Genomic DNA, 18,065 nt, shown 5'->3' with positions numbered 1-18,065 from the left:
CTTGTCAGGAACTGTTCAACTCGTGGCGGCTGGCTCGCCACAAATGATAACAGATGTAGTAATATTGTCTATTAGTTTTATGTACCCTGTCTGAACTACCTGCCCTCTTTCTTCCTTTCCAGTGATAGTTCTCAAAACTATCAACTAAGTGAGGCCGGTGCAGCACTAAATATAGACCAGAAGTTGTATTAACTTTGTAATCATGACCATGGCTTTCCTTGAAGAGTTCCATCATCACAGGGTGGCACACTATGGACAGCATTACTCTAGGTGTGAATGCCATCTCCTTGGTCTGTAAACCCTGCCCTGTAAGATGAGGTCGATGGAAACCACAGTGCAGGTATGTAAGATCAGCAGAACAAATGTTCAACTGGATAAACGATGGAGATGAAAAACAATTCAGTTTTCTCACTTGGTCCTATAGTCACCTGGGCTGTTGATCTATAACATGGAGTATCACCATCTTTACAGTAGTTACCTTTTTAGATCTTCACATTTCAAGTGGTCAGTACACTCATTTTAATAAACATAATGACCTGTTGCTGCTCTACACTAAACCGAAAGTCAACATTTAGGCAAATGCTATGTGTTAAGATACAGAATACTTGAAAGCTAAAGGTGCAATCTCAGTTTTAAAAGCATCCTACCTGGGATTTTAAACACTGTTGAATTCAAGCAGAAAAGGAACTGGCGGGGGGGGGGGGGGGGGGAGAAAAAAATGTTTTCCAATATGTTACAATAGTAACAACTATCATTTATGACACATTAGGCAAAGTGATAAAGCTACACTTGGTAGATTGTTTGATCTTGTGTAGTACTATTTTAAAAAGTAAAGAAAATCTTTGATTTTACTTTTTAATTTTTATTACACACTACATAATATACTACATGGTACATAATACACTGCATAACTTTCTAGCAGGTGTAGATGCACATAACTGAGTTATTTTTCATCAATCAGGAAAATGCTTCCTTAGTCAATGTTCTCCAAACCCTGAAAAACAGTTTAAAAAGGAAAACATGAGAATTCTGTTCCCATCCAAGATGTACATGTACTCTTACTTCTATTGTCACCGAATGGCATTCTCTGTTATTAAAGGACGTACTTTCACATCCCACATTTCTCTAACTGGAACAAAATGGACTGAATTTTATAATCACTACAGTAAGAAATAATATAATGACTTCTAGTTTTCATTTTCTAACAGCAGCAAATACATCATAATAATAATAAATACATAATAATAATAAATATGAAAAGACCCTTCCCCCAATCAGAACTAATGTCAAGCAACACTTTACCATTTAGATCCTTCTATAAAGCACTCTCAGAGAGTCAGAGGACAGTCGGTGAAACCATTTTACAAAATAACAGCCAACATGAGAAAGATACTAATAGCTTCATTCCACTTTTTTACAGATGGAAAAAGGAGGCTCAGAGAGGTTAAAAGTCTCTTGCTTAAGTTAGTAAGGAAGCAGCAGAGCCAGAATTCAAATTCAAAGCCCCCCCGCAACTCCAGAACTCTTGCCCTGTGTAAGCATGACACTATTTATTCAGAAGTCCCACTATCTTACTCAGTTCACAACCAAATATGTCAGAAACTATAAAGTAAAAGATTAATCAGTGATGACATTTCTTCCAGGTGTTAAAATAACACAGTAATACTACTGCAGGGAGAATCACCTTGAGAGAAATTAAAATTGCATAGTCCTAGGAACCACCTTGCAGAAATCCTTAATTCATTTGGTCTGGCCAGGGGCCTGGGAATCTGCATTTTACTCATATGCCAGATAATTCTTTTTTTTTTTTTTAAGAGTACAGACGTCTTATTTTTTTATACTCATCACGCCATGAATTCATAGGGAATGAGTTCCAGCAGCTCAGGCTCCTTTCCATAGATTCTCACAAAGTATGCTTTTCTGGGTGTAGCAGGCTTCAGTTGAACCCAAGTACTTTTCTCTTTAGCTTCCTTCTTTTTCCGATCATTTTCTTTCACACCTGTCAGGAAGCTACTGGGCTTTTACAGTGCTTAATATGGTCAATACGTATATTAGTTCATATTCAATCTTGCCCTTGTTTGTTTATAACAGTGACCACCGCATGCTGGGTAACACTGTAGACTCTTCCACTTTTGCCACGGTAACATTTATGTGGCATTCCTTTTTGAACAGTGCCCATTTCCCTTGATGTCTACAATATCACCTTTCTTGTAGATTCACACGTATGTGGTCAAAGGAACAACTCCATGTTTTCTAAAAAGGCCTAGAGAACATAGTGTTGCTTCTCCTCTTTCCCTTTGTGTTGGTCATTTTGGCGAATTACTGGAAGATGGCCGTTCCAGCCAAATGCTGCCAGATGATTCTGATGGTTATTCTTCGACCATACTTTGAGAAATACTGCTCTAGATGAGAAGATAGCTGTCATCACGTTCTTTAGATTAGATTCTCTAATTACACTATACTGAGAGGTAGACTGCCCAGGTTGAGTCCTCACAGTAGTATCTAATCAGTGACCCTCTGTTCTCTCATCCATAAAATGGAATTAATGTTTACCTAGGTTCACTGTGAGGAATAAATGAGCAAAGAGAAAATATAAAAAAGTAAAATTTTTTAAAAGAATAATGAGGATCAACTCCTACAACATATTTGAACATACCATTAGATTAAAACATATGAAAACACTACTACTTGGCCATTTTTCACCTACAAAAACAGCAATTTTACATGATTCAATCAAATATAAAATTATAGTGATTTCTTTACATATGTATGATATTTGTGCAGTAATTGGCAAAACAATGGAGTAAAGAGCACATTTGTGAAACAGGCTCATGTGTATATGGAAATTTAGTTTACTAAAGTGGTATTTCAAATAAAAAGTATGGACTGTTCTATAAATGTATAATTGTGACAACTAGCTATCTATTGGAAAGAAAGTTAAATCCTGGCTTCACATTATACCCCCCAAATGACCTGCAGATGGGTCAAAGCACTAAATGTGAAAAAGAAAAACAAAAAAAATTGTAACAGTATTTGGAGAAATTGGAAGGACATATTTTTATAATCTTGGGTAGGAAAGTCATTTGTAAGCAAGACATAAATCCCAAAATCCAGAATGATAAAATATAAACTGAACATCAGAATTAAAGACTACTATCTGATGAAAGACATCATAAAGTAATAAAGACAAATAGGACACTGGGAAAATAGTTGTACATATAAAAGAGACAAAAGATGAAGATCCATAATGTATAAAGAAACCCTATAAATCAGCAAGAAGAGAACAAGCAAAGTATATAGGCAAACAATTCACAGAAAAGGAAATACAAACGATCAGGCTGTTCAAAGTCACTAATAGACAAGAAAATGCTAATTAAATTAGCATTGTAAAACCTCTGGCAAAACAGTACCGAACCCACCTCCACCCTGACACGTGGCTAGCACCAGAGCCATCTTACCTTTGACACATAGTAACGATTAACTCCAGAGACTCGCCTGTCTCTTTCCATCAAAGTCCACTGATATGAATAATAGGCAACCCTTTTTTCCTACAATAAAAAGAAACCATTATTGTGGTTTTTAAATGAGTGACCCAATGGAGGAATCTTAGAACTTTAAGAAGTGACATTCCAGAAAAATAGCATCACTGAAATGAAAACCAAATTAACAATATAAAGCCAGGATCCTAAAAACAATCGGACCACTAAACTTTAGAATTACGACGGTAACCGTGACCTTTACACATTCTATGTTAACCAGCATCAACCCCCACCCCCTTTAAAGACATGACTTTAAAGACATGTTTGCTTTTGGGACCCTAATGAGAACAAAACAACATCTGTAGGTCACATGTAAAGGGCAATCACAAAAACAAAAGGCAAATATATTTATACTCTGTACGCTAGAGATGATGTGAAGAACTAGGAAGGGGGAAATTACAATGCTGAAAAACAGGATCTTGCGGTAAATTCCTAAAGGCTTGCAAGAGAAAATGGGGGATAAAAAGTGGCAAGGTAAAAACCTAAGTAAGGGTGGGGAAGAAGTAAAGAACGAGAAGCTACCAAGATATGAATAGGAGGAGTTAGAATGAAAGTCGAGTAAGAAAGATTAGAAATCGGAGGGAGTGGGGGCAAGACTGACTGACGCCTCCTTCCTCTGCCCAGGAGCTTGGACCTACTTCTCTCCTACACTCCCAGCCACCGAATCTCTCTCTACTCGGCCCTCTGCCTCATTCTTCTCCACCCAGCAACTAGCTGTTTGTTGCTAGAGCACAGTGTGGTTTCCATCGGGCTTCATTCCGCAAACCTCCGCTCATAGGCAATACGAAAAAAGGGGAGGGCTGACTTTGGTATTCCCCATTTCGGACAGAGGCTCCGGACGCTAATGGCCTCCCTACTCCACCGCCCATTGCGTAACGTCAATCCGCGGAGACCAACGGCCCGGAGAAGACGCCTTACCTTGCCCCCATTAGTGAACCTGTGGATGTGCGCAGTGGCTACTCCGGGGATGAGTAAGCATGCGCCCATAACGGCGATCCCGGGGAGAATCTCGAACCACATCGCGGCACGATTACCAAGGCCAAACAATAACTTCCAGGACCCTTAAAAGTGACCAGGCTTCGGTCGCTTCCCAGTAAGCCCCGCGGCAGCCCGCGGCTGGGCGGGGTCACGTACTCCTCCGAAGGAAACGACGGGGTCCGACACGGCTCAAGAGTGTCACGCTCTTGCACTCTCGCATCCCCATTCTTCCGCAGTCGTCTTTCCGTAACCCATTTTGCTCTCCTGACTCTCCTCGGAGAGCACTACGTGTACTGACGGGAAGCGACCCAGCGCAGCCCAGAACACCGCAGCCGTTTCGGAGCTCGGCACTCAAAAATGGCAGAGCAATTTTCTCCAGGAAAGGCGACAGACCAGGTGTGCACCTTCCTGTTCAAAAAGCCGGGTCAAAAAAGGGCTGCAGGCCGCCGGAAGCGCCTGGTCTGCGATCAAGAGCCCGGAGACAGCAGTAGCAGTGACGAAGGCAGCACTGTGGTTCGCCCAGAAAAGAAGCGAGCGACCCACAATCCGATGATACAGAAGACCCGCAGCAGTGGGAAACAGAAAGCGGCTTACGGCTACTTGAGTAGCGAGGAGGAGGAGGAGGAGAACGAGCCCTTGAGTCTCGGTGTGGTCTACAAGTCCACCCGCTCGGCGAAACCCGTGGGGCCAGAGGATATGGGGGCGACTGCTGTCTACGAGCTAGACACAGAGAAGGAACGTGACGCACAAGCCATCTTTGAGCGCAGCCAGAAGATCCAGGAGGAGCTGAGAGGCAAGGAGGATGACAAGATCTATCGGGGTATCAATAACTACCAGAAATACATGAAGCCCAAGGATACATCTATGGGCAATGCTTCCTCTGGAATGGTGCGGAAGGGCCCCATCCGGGCTCCCGAGCATCTGCGTGCCACCGTACGCTGGGATTACCAGCCTGACATTTGTAAAGACTACAAGGAGACTGGCTTTTGCGGCTTCGGAGACAGCTGCAAATTCCTCCATGATCGTTCAGATTACAAGCATGGGTGGCAGATCGAACGTGAGCTTGATGAGGGTCGCTATGGTGTCTATGAGGACGAAAACTATGAAGTAGGAAGCGATGATGAGGAAATACCATTCAAGTGTTTGATCTGTCGCCAGACCTTCCAAAACCCAGTTGTCACCAAGTGTAGGCATTATTTCTGCGAGAGCTGTGCGCTGCAGCATTTCCGCACCACCCCGCGCTGCTATGTCTGTGACCAGCAGACCAATGGCGTCTTCAATCCAGCGAAAGAAGTGATTTCTAAACTGGAGAAGTATCGAGCTGCAGAAGAGGGTGGTACTTCCGATTTCCCAGAGGACCCGGATGAGGGTCCAATTCCCACTACTTAGTTTTCTCATTATTCTCCAATCTCAAAATAAATATTTTGAAAATTTTAATTTGTGTCCTTCCTTCCTAGGGAAAAGCAGGTGGTGAAGTAGGGTCCTGCATAGATGGCTTACAGAAGCATCGAGGTAGGTATAATCTGGATTTTTACTGGTATAAATGCCTGTGTATAACTTTTCAGAACACTTTGGCATAAATTATGGGAATGGGAGTTCAAGAAGAGCTAGAATTTGCTTGAAATAACCAAAGCTGTGATGAAAAGAAAAAAACGAATCTATTTATTTTGTCACATTTCTGTATCACTTAATAATTTATGAAAGTACTTTCATGCATTATTTCTATTGGGAGACTGTGCTAATTCAAAGTACACCCCAGCCAAGGGGGAAAGGTGGGTGGATGAATTTGGTTGGGGGACTGGTGGCTAGCACCACAGAGTGCATGTATGGAAAATGGTCCTTGTTCCCCTTGAAGCACCTGTAGTAACCTCTCCTAACATGGATGATTGAAGTGATCTATGCTGTGCTGTGCTGTGCAATATGATACCACTGGCTTGGGACTGTGGAATACTTGAAATGTGGCTGGTAGCCACCGTCTTGGACATTGCAGTTCTAGACTGAACTTGCGAATGTGCAGGGGTCAAAAATCTAGTATTTTATAATCCATTGTCTGACTATCTGTCCTCACAGATCATGCTCTATTAAAGTTAATCTATGTCCCTGCCTTCCCAATTAGTTTGTGAACTCCTCAGTGACTAGCCCAGTGTTTGGCATATAATAAGCACTTAATAAATAAATGCAGAGAATTTTCAAAAGGGGATTAGGGCCAAAGACTTGAATCCAAGCTGAGGAGCTTTGACTATATTCTGTAGGTAATGGGGAGATAGAAGAGTTTTGGGAAAGGGAACACAATCAGACTTTTTTAATGTTACTGTGTTGCAGGCTATCAGGTAGATTGCAGGGAGATGGATGACAAGAGGCAGGGAGTCCAGGTAGGCCAAATAATCAGTAAATTTTTATTGATCTGGCTAGAATTTGGGTTGATCCCAGGATACAGATGCAAAAATAAACTGGGTTAAGTTGGATGTCTTGTTTTTTATTCACATTCATCCATTTAAGGATATCCTTTATGCAACTACTCTGTGTCAGGCACTGTGCTTGGCATACAGCATATTATTAAACAAAATGGACACAGCCCCTGTCCTCATGGAGCTAGACATCAGTGACAGGTGTGATGAGTACAAGAAAAAAAGTGCACTGGGTTGATCTTTCAGGATTAACCCAATCCCAGCTTTAGAGGAGTTCAGAATCATAAACTCACTTAATTCAATGTCTACAACAACAATGTGTAAAATGTACTGGGGATAAATGAGATACATGAGAAGCCTACTAGAAAAAAAGGGCTTAAGAAAGCATCACACAAGAAACAGCATTGAAGGGATGAGACAAACAGCCGAATAAGAAACAGGAAAGAGGACATTGTAGAGGCAGATGAAGAAACAGGAGCATACACTGCCATGGAAGGCAAAGGAAAAGAGTATTCTTAAAAAGTGTCATGGAAAGAAATATGGCAATAAGTAGCAAAAGAATCATTAAAATGGTTCATTTAAAAAAATATTCCTGATAATTTACACTAAAAAGTTGTTCAAAACTAGGATAAAGTTTTATGGAAAAAGATAGACATTGCATAGAAAAATGTCTAAAGTAATAATCATAAAATGGGAACACTGCTTATTTTTGATGGCATGATTCTAGGGAATTGGTTACTTTTCTCTTTGGACTTTTCTGTCTCACTTGAATTTTTAGATTTTTAACGTTATGTTTAAATAAATAGTAAGTTATATTTCTGGAGGGAAAAGAAAAATATATACATTGAATTGTTATATAAGCTGGGAGAAAGGGTCCAGGAGAAAACAAGATGAAAGGGAAAGAAAGCTGCTGATAACTAAGTTCTAAATTCTAAGGTAGCTAGAACCTAGAAGGGATGGGATTAAAGGCATAAATCAAGAAATTAGTCTTAACTGAGAGAAAGAACGGGAGAAAGATAACATTTCTCTACTACTACACAGGTTTTTAAATTCCTGTCTGAATCTTAAGAAAATATACAAAATATATGCAAATGAATAGTCTTAGGATCCACAACTTTCAGCAGATTCTTTTTTATTTTCTTAATTATTATTTTTTTTTTTTATGTTGGGGGACAGTGTGTTTTTCCAGGGCCCATCAGCTCCAAGTCGAGTTGTCCTTCAATCTACTTGTGGAGGGCGCAGCTCAGCTCCAACTCCAGTCACCATTTTCAATCTTTAGTTGGCAGGGGGTGCAGCCCACCATCCCATGCAGGAATTGAACCGGCAACCCTGTTGTTAAGAGCCGCTCTCTAACCAAATGAGCCATCCGGCCACCCAAGCAGATTTTTAAAGGGATCATAACAACACCAAAGTGAATAACTCAATACTGTACTCAAGGTATTTTTCGTGTTTACAAGTTTATGATTACATTTTTAAAAGTCAGAACTGCTTTTTATCACCCTTAATCAAATAGTGCAACTTCACGTCAGAGGTGGCAACTAAATAGTCATTCTCTTTTTTTAAAATATTTTTTTAATATTTTTCAGTTACAGTTCAGATACAATACTATATTACTTTCAGGTGTACAGCACAGGGATTAGACATTTATATAACTTAATGAAGTGAACACCCCAATAAATCCAGTACCTATCTGACACCACACTTCGTTAATACAATACTACTGACTGTATTCCCCATGCTATACTCTACATGCCTGTCGTGGGGGGCATCCAGCGAGGTCTCTGCTCCCGCTCCCCACATAAGAATGCAGGATATGGTGAGGCCAAAAAGGAACTCCCATGGAGCCATAGATGGGGGAGTCATATCACTATACTCTCGCTGGCGGCATCCACCTCTCTGCAATCCGCTCTTGCTAGCTCAGCCACCATCTTCTTGCTAGCCCCCATTTTTTTCCTGCTAGCGTAGCCACAGCAGTTATGTTAGTGGCCAATGGCTCACTGGTTACAGCTAACGGGCAACGAGCCACAGCTGATGGCCATCCAATCACAGTTGATGGCCATTTACTACCTGAGCCAGCACCTTTCTACATGAGGGCGAGAGCCTGGAAACCACTCCTGGCTCTGTCCCCACACTCCACCCCTACAGGTTCTTGCCTCACAATCTACGCAACAAGCGTCTTCTGCGAGGGGCCCTGTGCGAGGAGCCTGGAGATGAATGCAATATCCTGGACGCAGCCAGGCTCTCTGGGCACAGCCAGGGTTTCTCAGGGCACCACCAGTACTTCTGGGCACAGCCAGATTTCCTGGGCTTCTTAGGGTACCACCAGTCTCCCCAGGCACAGCTAGGGTTTCTCAGGGCACTGCCACTCTCTCTGGGAACAGCCAGACTTCCTGGACTCAGCCAGGGCTCTCAGGGCACTGCCACTCTCTCTGGGCACAGCCAGACTTCCTGGACTCAGCCAGGGCTCTCAGGGCACTGCCACCTCTCTGGGCACAACCAAACTTCCTGGACTCAGCCAGGGCTCTCAGGGCACTGCCACTCTCTCTGGGCACAGCCAGACTTCCTGGACTCAGCCAGGGTTCTCAGGGCACTGCCACTCTTTCTGGGCACAGCCAGACTTCCTGGACTCAGCCAGGACTCTCAGGGCACTGCCACTCTCTCTGGGCCTCTCAGGGTACCCTGCTGGAACAACAGTGGCTCACAGTCAAGGTGCTTACATATTCTCGATGGTGGCTGGTGAAGACACAAAAGCAAACATCCGCCAGTTCCACTACATGGTGGTATATTCCCAAACAGTCAAGTGTTCCATTAAATTAGGGATGGAAGACAATTCCCCATAGTCCATAGCCATTCACCAGGGCTGTCCTGGGGTGAGGGACGACCTTGACCTCACCCGCATCTCCAACGGAGGACTCAGCAAGCTTTTCCTCCTGGGACAAGACCCATATCCGGGCTGCCTCAGCAAGAACTTCCCAGCCCACAGGGCCTCAATGACCTTCGCTTTCTCCAGCCTATGCTGGTTAGGGAACCGTCCATGTCTTCCCACCCCTCCATGGAGATCCAGCTCTCCAACAACTGCTCGGCTTTTCCTGTGCTGGTGGGAGAACCGTCCACGTCCTCCCACCCCTCCACGGGGGTCCAGCTCTTAGGCAGCTGCTCCTCCTGGTCTTCCAGAGACTGAGTGTTCATATACACAAACTGCTCCACCACTCTTCTGAGAGCCTTGGTCGACACCATATCCTGCTGACTACGCCATGTGTCGTGGGGGGCGTCCAGCAGGGTCTCCTGTCCCGCTCCCCACATAAGAACGCAGGATATGGTGAGGCCAAAAAGGAACACCCACGAAGCCATCAGTAGGGGAGTCCTATCACTATATTCTCGCTGGCAGCATCTGCCTCTCTGCAATCCGCTCTTGCTAGCTCAGCCGCCATCTTCTTGCTAGCCCCCATTTTCTGCTAGCGTAGCCACAGCAGTTATATTAGTGGCCAATGGCTCACTGGTTACAGCTGACAGCCAAGGAGCCACAGCTGATGGCCATCCAATCACAGTTGATGGCCATTTACTACCTGAGCCAGCACCTTTCTACGTGAGGCCGAGAGCCTGGAAACTGCACTCCTGGCTCTGTCCCCACAGAGTCAATGGAGTTGTAATAGATATATACGATGCCAGAGGGGCAATAGATTAGGGGAGGGGTTATCACTTTGTGAGAGGTGAAATGCCTAACTATTGCATTGTTTTGTACACTTGAAACTAATAATAATAATAATAATAATAATAATAAAAGAATCCTTAGTCATTCAACAAACTCAGCAAGTGTAATAAATTTATTTTGAAAAAAATCTCAGTGTCTACTATGTGCCAGGTATTTTTCTAAATGCTTGGGATACACAGTGAAACACACAGAAATACATGCCCTCATGGAATTGACACTCTAATGGGGAGAGACAGGAAAAAAACAATAAATAAATAGGTGAATTACATAATAGGTAAAAACAGGTGAGGGGATTGAGATTGTCTGGGGCAGGGAATGGGTTGAAAATCACTACAAGATTGTCAGGGTTACTTCATTAAGAAGGTAGTACTGAAGCAAAAATTTGAAGGAGTTGAGGTACTCGATTAAATGTATCCAGCTACATTTTTATTTAACAGAGAGAGAAATAAAAGCATTTTTAGACATAAGGATTGTGGGTGTTTAATATTCACAGACCCTCATTGACACAACTATTAAAATGAACATTTTTGCACAAAAATTTTGTAAGGAAATTGCATCCAGAAAGGAGAAAAAAGCAAAAAGAAATGGTGAGCAAAGACTTTGCAAAACCTATTTGTGCACTGTTTATGTAACTGTTTATGTAAATAAGGGAGTTTAAAAGACTAAAATCAAAATTGCCTTATAACCAGAAAAGTGGATGATGTGATAGGAAGTATCGAAGTTAAAGCACTGGAAACTCCATGCATTATTTGGAAAAATGTAGTTACTGAGGAGAGAAGTAAACAGCTAACAGGACCGAGCTTGTGGGCTAACAGGAACTAGCTTAAACATTAACCACTTGGCTCTAACTCCTCTGGCTAGCACTGCACCTATAAGCTGACAAGCACCCTACATCCTGCTTAGAAAAATATAAAACCCCAGCACTCCTTCTCATCAGTGTAGTTGTCCCCCATCGGACTCTACCCTGGCTAAACTTCATTTGCTAGTGTGGGGACAGAGCCAGGAGTGCAGTTTCCAGGCTCTTGGCCTCATGTGGAAAGGTGCTGGCTCAGGTAGTAAATGGCCATCAACTGTGATTGGATGGCCATCAGCTGTGGCTCCTTGGCTGTCAGCTGTAACCAGTGAGCCATTGGCCACTAATATAACTGCTGTGGCTATGCTAGCAGCAAATGGGGGCTAGCAAGAAGATGGTGGCTGAGCTAGCAAGAGCGGATTGCAGTTAGCACGGTGGATTGCAGTTAGCAAGGGTTTGGTTGGTTGGGAGAGAAGTGGATGGCATGTTTCCGATAGTGTGCCTCCTGTTTCCTTTGTCTCCAACCCAGCCGCCAGCTAGACTATAGTGGTATGACTCCCCTACCTATGGCTCTGTGGGTGTTCCTTTTTGGCCTCACCATATCCTGCGTTCTTATGTGGGGAGCGGGAGCTGAGACCCTGCATGACACCCTGCATGACAGCCAGTATCTCTCTCTTACCCCACTGTCTGTCTCTGCAGCTCTCCCTTTCAGAGTGCCCTGGCAAAACTTCTGCCAGTTCTAAACAGAACTCTCTCTCTCTTTTTGACTTTCAATAAATCTTTTCTCTGGACACTCTTGTAGAGTCTCATAAATTCTTTTACATTCTGTGAACGACCAGGGGTTAATTCTACATCATGACAGTTATTTATTAACTCTAAACTTATTAAAAATTAAATGTGCATTTTGAAATTTTAAATCAAAACTAAATTAACAGTGAAAACAAACAAAAACATACATCAAAAAATTAAAACACAGCCCTAAATAGCCAATGAGTTAAAGAGAAAATCTTAATGGGAATCATGAAAAAGCTAAAACTGAATGATAATAAAATATGTATAAAAACATATGAGATGCATCTAAAATGGAATCATGAAGAAAATTTATAGTATTAAGAGAAGTTTTGAAGATGTTCCAAATTAATGTATAAAGCACTCAATTTGTGAAGCTAGAGAAAGAGCAGAATAAACCTAAAAAAATAGAGAGAAAAAATAATAAAGAGAAGAGCAAAAATTAATAAAGCAAAACAAAAATAAAACACACACGAAAAGAAGATGATCAACAAAACCAGAAGCTGGTTCTTTGAAAAGACTAATATAACAGACATGCATTTATCAAGATTAACCTATTAAAAAAGATAAAAGGTATACATAAATAATACAGAAAAAATATACAAATTAAAACCATATAGAACACTTTGGAAACATGGCAGAATGACATGCTTTCATCTCCACAACACTCTGAAATTCCACGAAAATAATAGATAATTATAAAAGATATGGACTCACAAGAACATAAAACTTGCTTAGCTGAATGGAGGAATTATGAAACTAAGCACACTTATGGGGGAAGCCAAGATGAAATAAGCCAATTTGTGCTGCAGAAACCCAGAAAAGTTCAGGAACTGAAGGCATCAACATAAACAGTATTTCATGTTATGTGAAACAACTGTAATGTGCTAGCAAAAGATCTATGATTTCTAGCCATCAAAATCACATGTACTCCTAATACTGCTATGGTTTGCTACCTACATTCATAATTGAAGAAAATGCTAAATTTCATTGAATGGTTAGTGAAAATAAAGATGAAATTTTTTTCCATACAAGCTCATAAGTTCAACACATGCACAATCTATTACCTAGCAATTCCACTCTCAGGTGTATACCCAACAGAAATACTTGCATGCAGAAACATGTACAAGAACAGCACCTTTATATAATAGGCAAAAATTGGAAACAACCCAAATAGTAAAAAAACAGTAAAATGATATCCAGTAAACTGGGAAATTCAAGAAAGGCAAAGTCAAGTCCCAGGGCAATATCTGTTTAGCAGGTCTAAAGATGACTCAATCCTTACAAGAGTAGAAGGGTAAATGGCAGGAGGAACAATGTCTCCAAACAAAAAAATGAAACAAAAAAAACCTAAAAGACTACCTGATTCTTTTGACCTTATGGAGTAGGATTTTACATCTCTGAAGGGGTTGGCTAAAAAGAATTAGTAATAGGTACAAGAAAATGAATCAAACAAACAAAATAGCCAAAGTAATCATTAATTCCAGGAAAAACAAAATGTCATACATGAAAGAAGCATAATAATAGTATATTATAGTCTCAGCTATGAACATTTACATACGAGGTGTGACAATTAAGTTCGTGAACTTGTTGCAATGATGTTGCTAACCTTTTCTGATATCAGGGGGGTTATTCATTATGAATTTGTACCAACTGGTCAAACAGTTAGCCAAGTTTACTATTTGGAAGTGCTGAAAAAGTGAAAAAGTTAGACGACCTGAACTTTTCGCCAACAATTCATTGCTCTTGAATCACGACAATGCATCAGCTCACACAGCACTGTCTGTGAGGGAGGTTTTAGCCAGTAAACAAATCACTGTATTGGAACACCCTCCCTACTCACCTGATGTGGCCCCCAATGACTTCTTTCCTTACCTGAACATAAGGAAATATTGCAAGGAAGACATTTTGATGATATTCAGGACATCAAGGGTAATACAACAACAGCTCTGATGGCGATTCCAGAAAAAGAGTTCCAAAATTGCATTGAAGGGTAGACTAGACGCTGGCATCAGTGCATAGCTTCCCAAGGGGAGTACTTCGAAGGTGACTGTAGTGATATTCAGCATTGAGGTATGTGGCACTTTTTCTAGGATGAGTTCTCGAACTTAATTGTCAGACCTCAATCATAATACTAACAATGAATTAATGATTTAATGAAAAAATATAACAATGGGATAAAGGCAAGTATATGCAAGAACAAGACTGCATTGTTAATAAACCCTGTTTGGAGCATTACTGTTATTTACTTGTGGTTTGCCAGTCTGCCATTACTTGAGTAAATTAATAACAGATACAATTTGTGAGCTGGAACTATTTTCTACAGGACATGTTTATGACATCATGAAATTCTCCAAAACATGTTTTACAAGCTAGTGGAGCTAGTACATGCCTTAACACAGGATGGGTAAAGACAGGTTCTTTTGTAAAATATTTTGACAAGAGTCATTATCTCCTTGTACTGAGTGTCAGGGAGGCACAATAGAGGGGAACCTCATATGGTAGCTTCTGATAAAGAACAAAGTACAGTCAAATTTACTTTTACTTGGAAACTTGTCTTCAAGATGATTAATCAGGTAACAAGGTTTCTTATTTAGCTAATAGGGTCTTAAATATTCTCCAGCTTTTTTATTAATATTTTTAATTAATAATTCATTGTAAATTTTTAAAATAAAAATTTATTTTATTACTATTTATATTAAAAGCAATCTACAGCAAAGCACATAAGTGAACAGAATGTTTTAGGTCCACAAAACTTTCTCTCTGTCCAATACTTGCCTATTTTTCTCTTTTAATTGATAGTGAACAGAATAGACAAATAGCTGTCGTCTATATTTCTCCTCTCATACACTTTCTGACTTTACTTGTGGGCCCACACATGTGTGTTGAGAGAGGTGGTGAATACAAGAGAACTCAATACTCATCTTCAATAAAATTCAATACATAATGCTCTCCTTTGTTTCTGTGTAAAACTGAGTGGAGCAGGAGAAGGATTTGGGGAATTAATTAGGGAAACAACCTTTTATTTTGAGTTTAAGATTTAGGAAAAAATACAAATAACTTTTTTAAATTGTAGGAGAATTACTAATTTAAAATCATTCATCTTAACATCATCAAGATAAAGCTTTTCTATTTTGGATAACCTGTTCTTAGCTAGTGAAAAGGATTTCATTTTTAATTACTCATATGACTGTGAACAATGGCTGAAAGTATTTGAAACAACCAAAAGGCAAAGGATTTCTAATGTCCATAAAGAGAAAATGTGAACTATGAGATGTTTTAACATTGGACACTTTTCTTTGTTTTAATCTTTGGGACACCGTCCTACTTGAAATTAAGAAAATATTCATTTTGAACCATTTTCCCCTTTAGCCTTAGTAGTTGTTTATCATACATAAAGAAGAAACATTTCTGATCTTAACGTTTTTGTTTTCCTATATATTCCTTTTTGTTTCATTTGGGGTCTTTTATTGTTCCAAATCCCTCAAATCTGAATTTCTATAAGTTTATTGTTCCTCTTTCTGTCTTCCTTTACTTTTATATCAATAAAATGTGTTACTATACTTGTTTAATACCGGTGGTGACAAAAAAATGTATACAAGTGGACACTTTGGTCAACATTGCTCAAGCAGTACTTCGCCGTAATCAGAAGTGTCTGGACACTGATGGTAACCACTTTGAGCACCTCTTGTAATTGCAGAAGTCAAACATGACTTGTATTCATCTTTTGTTATTGGTATATAGTGAGTATTACAATTTTAATACAGTTTTCCTTTCTTAAAATGTGTATACAGTTTTTGGCACCCTCTCTATTTGACATGAAATCTCTTCATATTTTTGTAACATAACACAAGCACATTTTATTAACATTACTATTACACCTGAGAATTTATCAGTATTTTGGAGATAATCAATTTTTTCTACTTTTTATTTTAAGCTACCAACCTTGGAGATATAATTTGTGTTCACGAATCAGCTGTACTATTTACTAACCATGTGTTAAACAAAAATTTTAACTTCCATGGCTGAAAGTCTTTTGAAAAGAGTTTATTAAGCCATTGCTAGGAATAAAAAAAATACCCCAGTCTTGGGGCATGGAGTCTAAACCCCCAACAGCATGGCTAAGTAGGAAAGACAACAGGTCAGTTGTCTAGGAGTTTTGCAAGAGTTTTTACACATGAAGTAGTGGGTTGAAAAATGTAAGCCATTCTGAAAGGATTTACATTAGCTATAGACAAAAGGAGTAGTGGAAGGTGCAGCAGGGAAGTTCTAAGATAGGCGCAGCAGAATCTACAAGGAAGAAGTGTCCGCTCCGGTGGATTAGCTGTGGCCAGCATATGATTGAAAAATTCATGTGTAAATAAGAAGTGAAGCCTCCTGGGTTTCCATAATCTCAGAAATAGGCACCTAGAAATTAATCCTGAAGTCCAACAGATATGAGGTGTGATCAGTACATACAGTGAACGTTTAAATTTAAAAAACCTTTATTACAGTAAAAGACACATTGCCATTAATCCCCCTCAAAATACTCCCCCCTCACTTCAAACACACTTATCCCATTGTTCTTGCCACTTTCTGAAGCAGTTCTGGAAGTCCCTTTTGTGAGTGTCTTTTTTTCACCCCTTCTTCCGCCTCCCCCCCCCCCTCCGGTTCAAGCCGCATCAACCACCTGAGCCACGGGGCCAGCCCGTGAGTGTCTTTAGTTGAACTGTTGTGGCTGCCTTGCTGTCTTGAATCAATTCAAAATGTTTACCTTTCATGGTTATTTTGATTTTGGGGAAGAGCCAGAAGTTGCATGGTGCCAGATCTGGTGAACAAGGCAGATGAGGACACACTGTAATGTTTTGATTTGACAGAAATTGCTGTGCTAGAAGCGATGTGTGACACAGAGCCTTTCTGTTTTGATCAATCAATACAGTGAATGCTGCTGTCGAACGCCATCTAACGGAAGGGTACGGATCTTTAATATGGGAATCAGCGCCTTGAACTTTAGTAATAGTGTGTGACAAGATTCAACTTCTTCGGTGCTGTCAGTCAGGTGTGAGCTACAGTTGAGAGAAGGTGTGTTTTAAAGTGTGCCGCAAATCATCCTCCATCGTGACAACGTTCCGTGTGCCACAATGCTTCTGGTATACAGCAATTTCTGTCAAATAAAAACATTACGGTGTGTCCGCATCCACCTTATTCACCAGATCTGGCACTGTGAGACTTCTGGCTCTTCCCAAAGTCAAAATGATTCAGGACATCAAGGTAGCCACGACAGCACAACTTAGGACACTCACAAAAGAGGACTTCCAAAACTGCTTCAGAAAATGACAAGAATGATGGGATAAGTGTGTTTGAAGTGAGGGGAGTATTTTGAGGGAGATTAATGGCGATGTGTCTTTTACTGTAATAATTTTTGTTTTTAATTTAAACATTCACCATATTGTTTGATCACACTTCGTATACAGGAATGTGAGCAGTCTTTTGTCAGACCTGGTCCTCAGCTATTAACAGGCTAACAGTTCTGTCTCTTTCTCTCACTCTGCAGCCACTGTAATTTTAACTTAGAACATCTCAGAATTTTGTTACTTGTAATTTTGGTTTTGAACCACCAATATATGTCTTAATTTCACCTACTGCAAAATTGAGAAAACAATAGCACCCACCTCACAGGGCTGATGTGAAGGCCAAATGACTTATTCCTGCACAGGGCAAAATTGAGCTTTTATCATGATTGTTTTTGTTACTGTGAAAGTCCATAAGTCTTCTGTCTAAATTTCTTTTCACTCTCAAAAATGCTTAGCTGAGGAAGACAACCAAGATCGTGCAGTAAGTAAATGCTGTGCTTACCTTCTCTCAAA

General features: G+C 40.5%; 2 protein-coding genes across 2 annotated transcripts; one reads left to right on the top strand and one right to left on the bottom strand.

The window, feature by feature from the left end:
• Positions 1-841: 841 nt before the first annotated feature.
• NDUFA1 (NADH:ubiquinone oxidoreductase subunit A1) lies at positions 842-4,653 on the bottom strand. The gene is made up of 3 exons (XM_019717032.3): positions 4,458-4,653; positions 3,459-3,548; positions 842-994 (listed from the first exon to the last, which is right to left on the bottom strand). The coding sequence occupies exons 1-3, from the start codon at positions 4,557-4,559 to the stop codon at positions 974-976; spliced, it is 213 nt and encodes a 70-aa protein (XP_019572591.2). The 5' UTR covers positions 4,560-4,653; the 3' UTR covers positions 842-973.
• An 82-nt stretch (positions 4,654-4,735) lies between these two features.
• On the top strand, positions 4,736-5,954 carry RNF113A (ring finger protein 113A). Its single transcript, XM_019717030.3, has one exon. The coding sequence runs from the start codon at positions 4,875-4,877 to the stop codon at positions 5,904-5,906; it is 1,032 nt and encodes a 343-aa protein (XP_019572589.2). The 5' UTR covers positions 4,736-4,874; the 3' UTR covers positions 5,907-5,954.
• Positions 5,955-18,065: the final 12,111 nt, after the last annotated feature.

The sequence above is a fragment of the Rhinolophus sinicus genome, chromosome 18 (genome assembly GCF_057876585.1).
Source record: "Rhinolophus sinicus isolate RSI-liver-muscle chromosome 18, RSI-T2T, whole genome shotgun sequence".
NCBI lineage: Eukaryota > Metazoa > Chordata > Mammalia > Chiroptera > Rhinolophidae > Rhinolophus > Rhinolophus sinicus.
The sequence above is the reverse complement of the archived record's forward strand: the minus strand, read 5'-3'. Positions and strand labels throughout refer to the sequence as shown.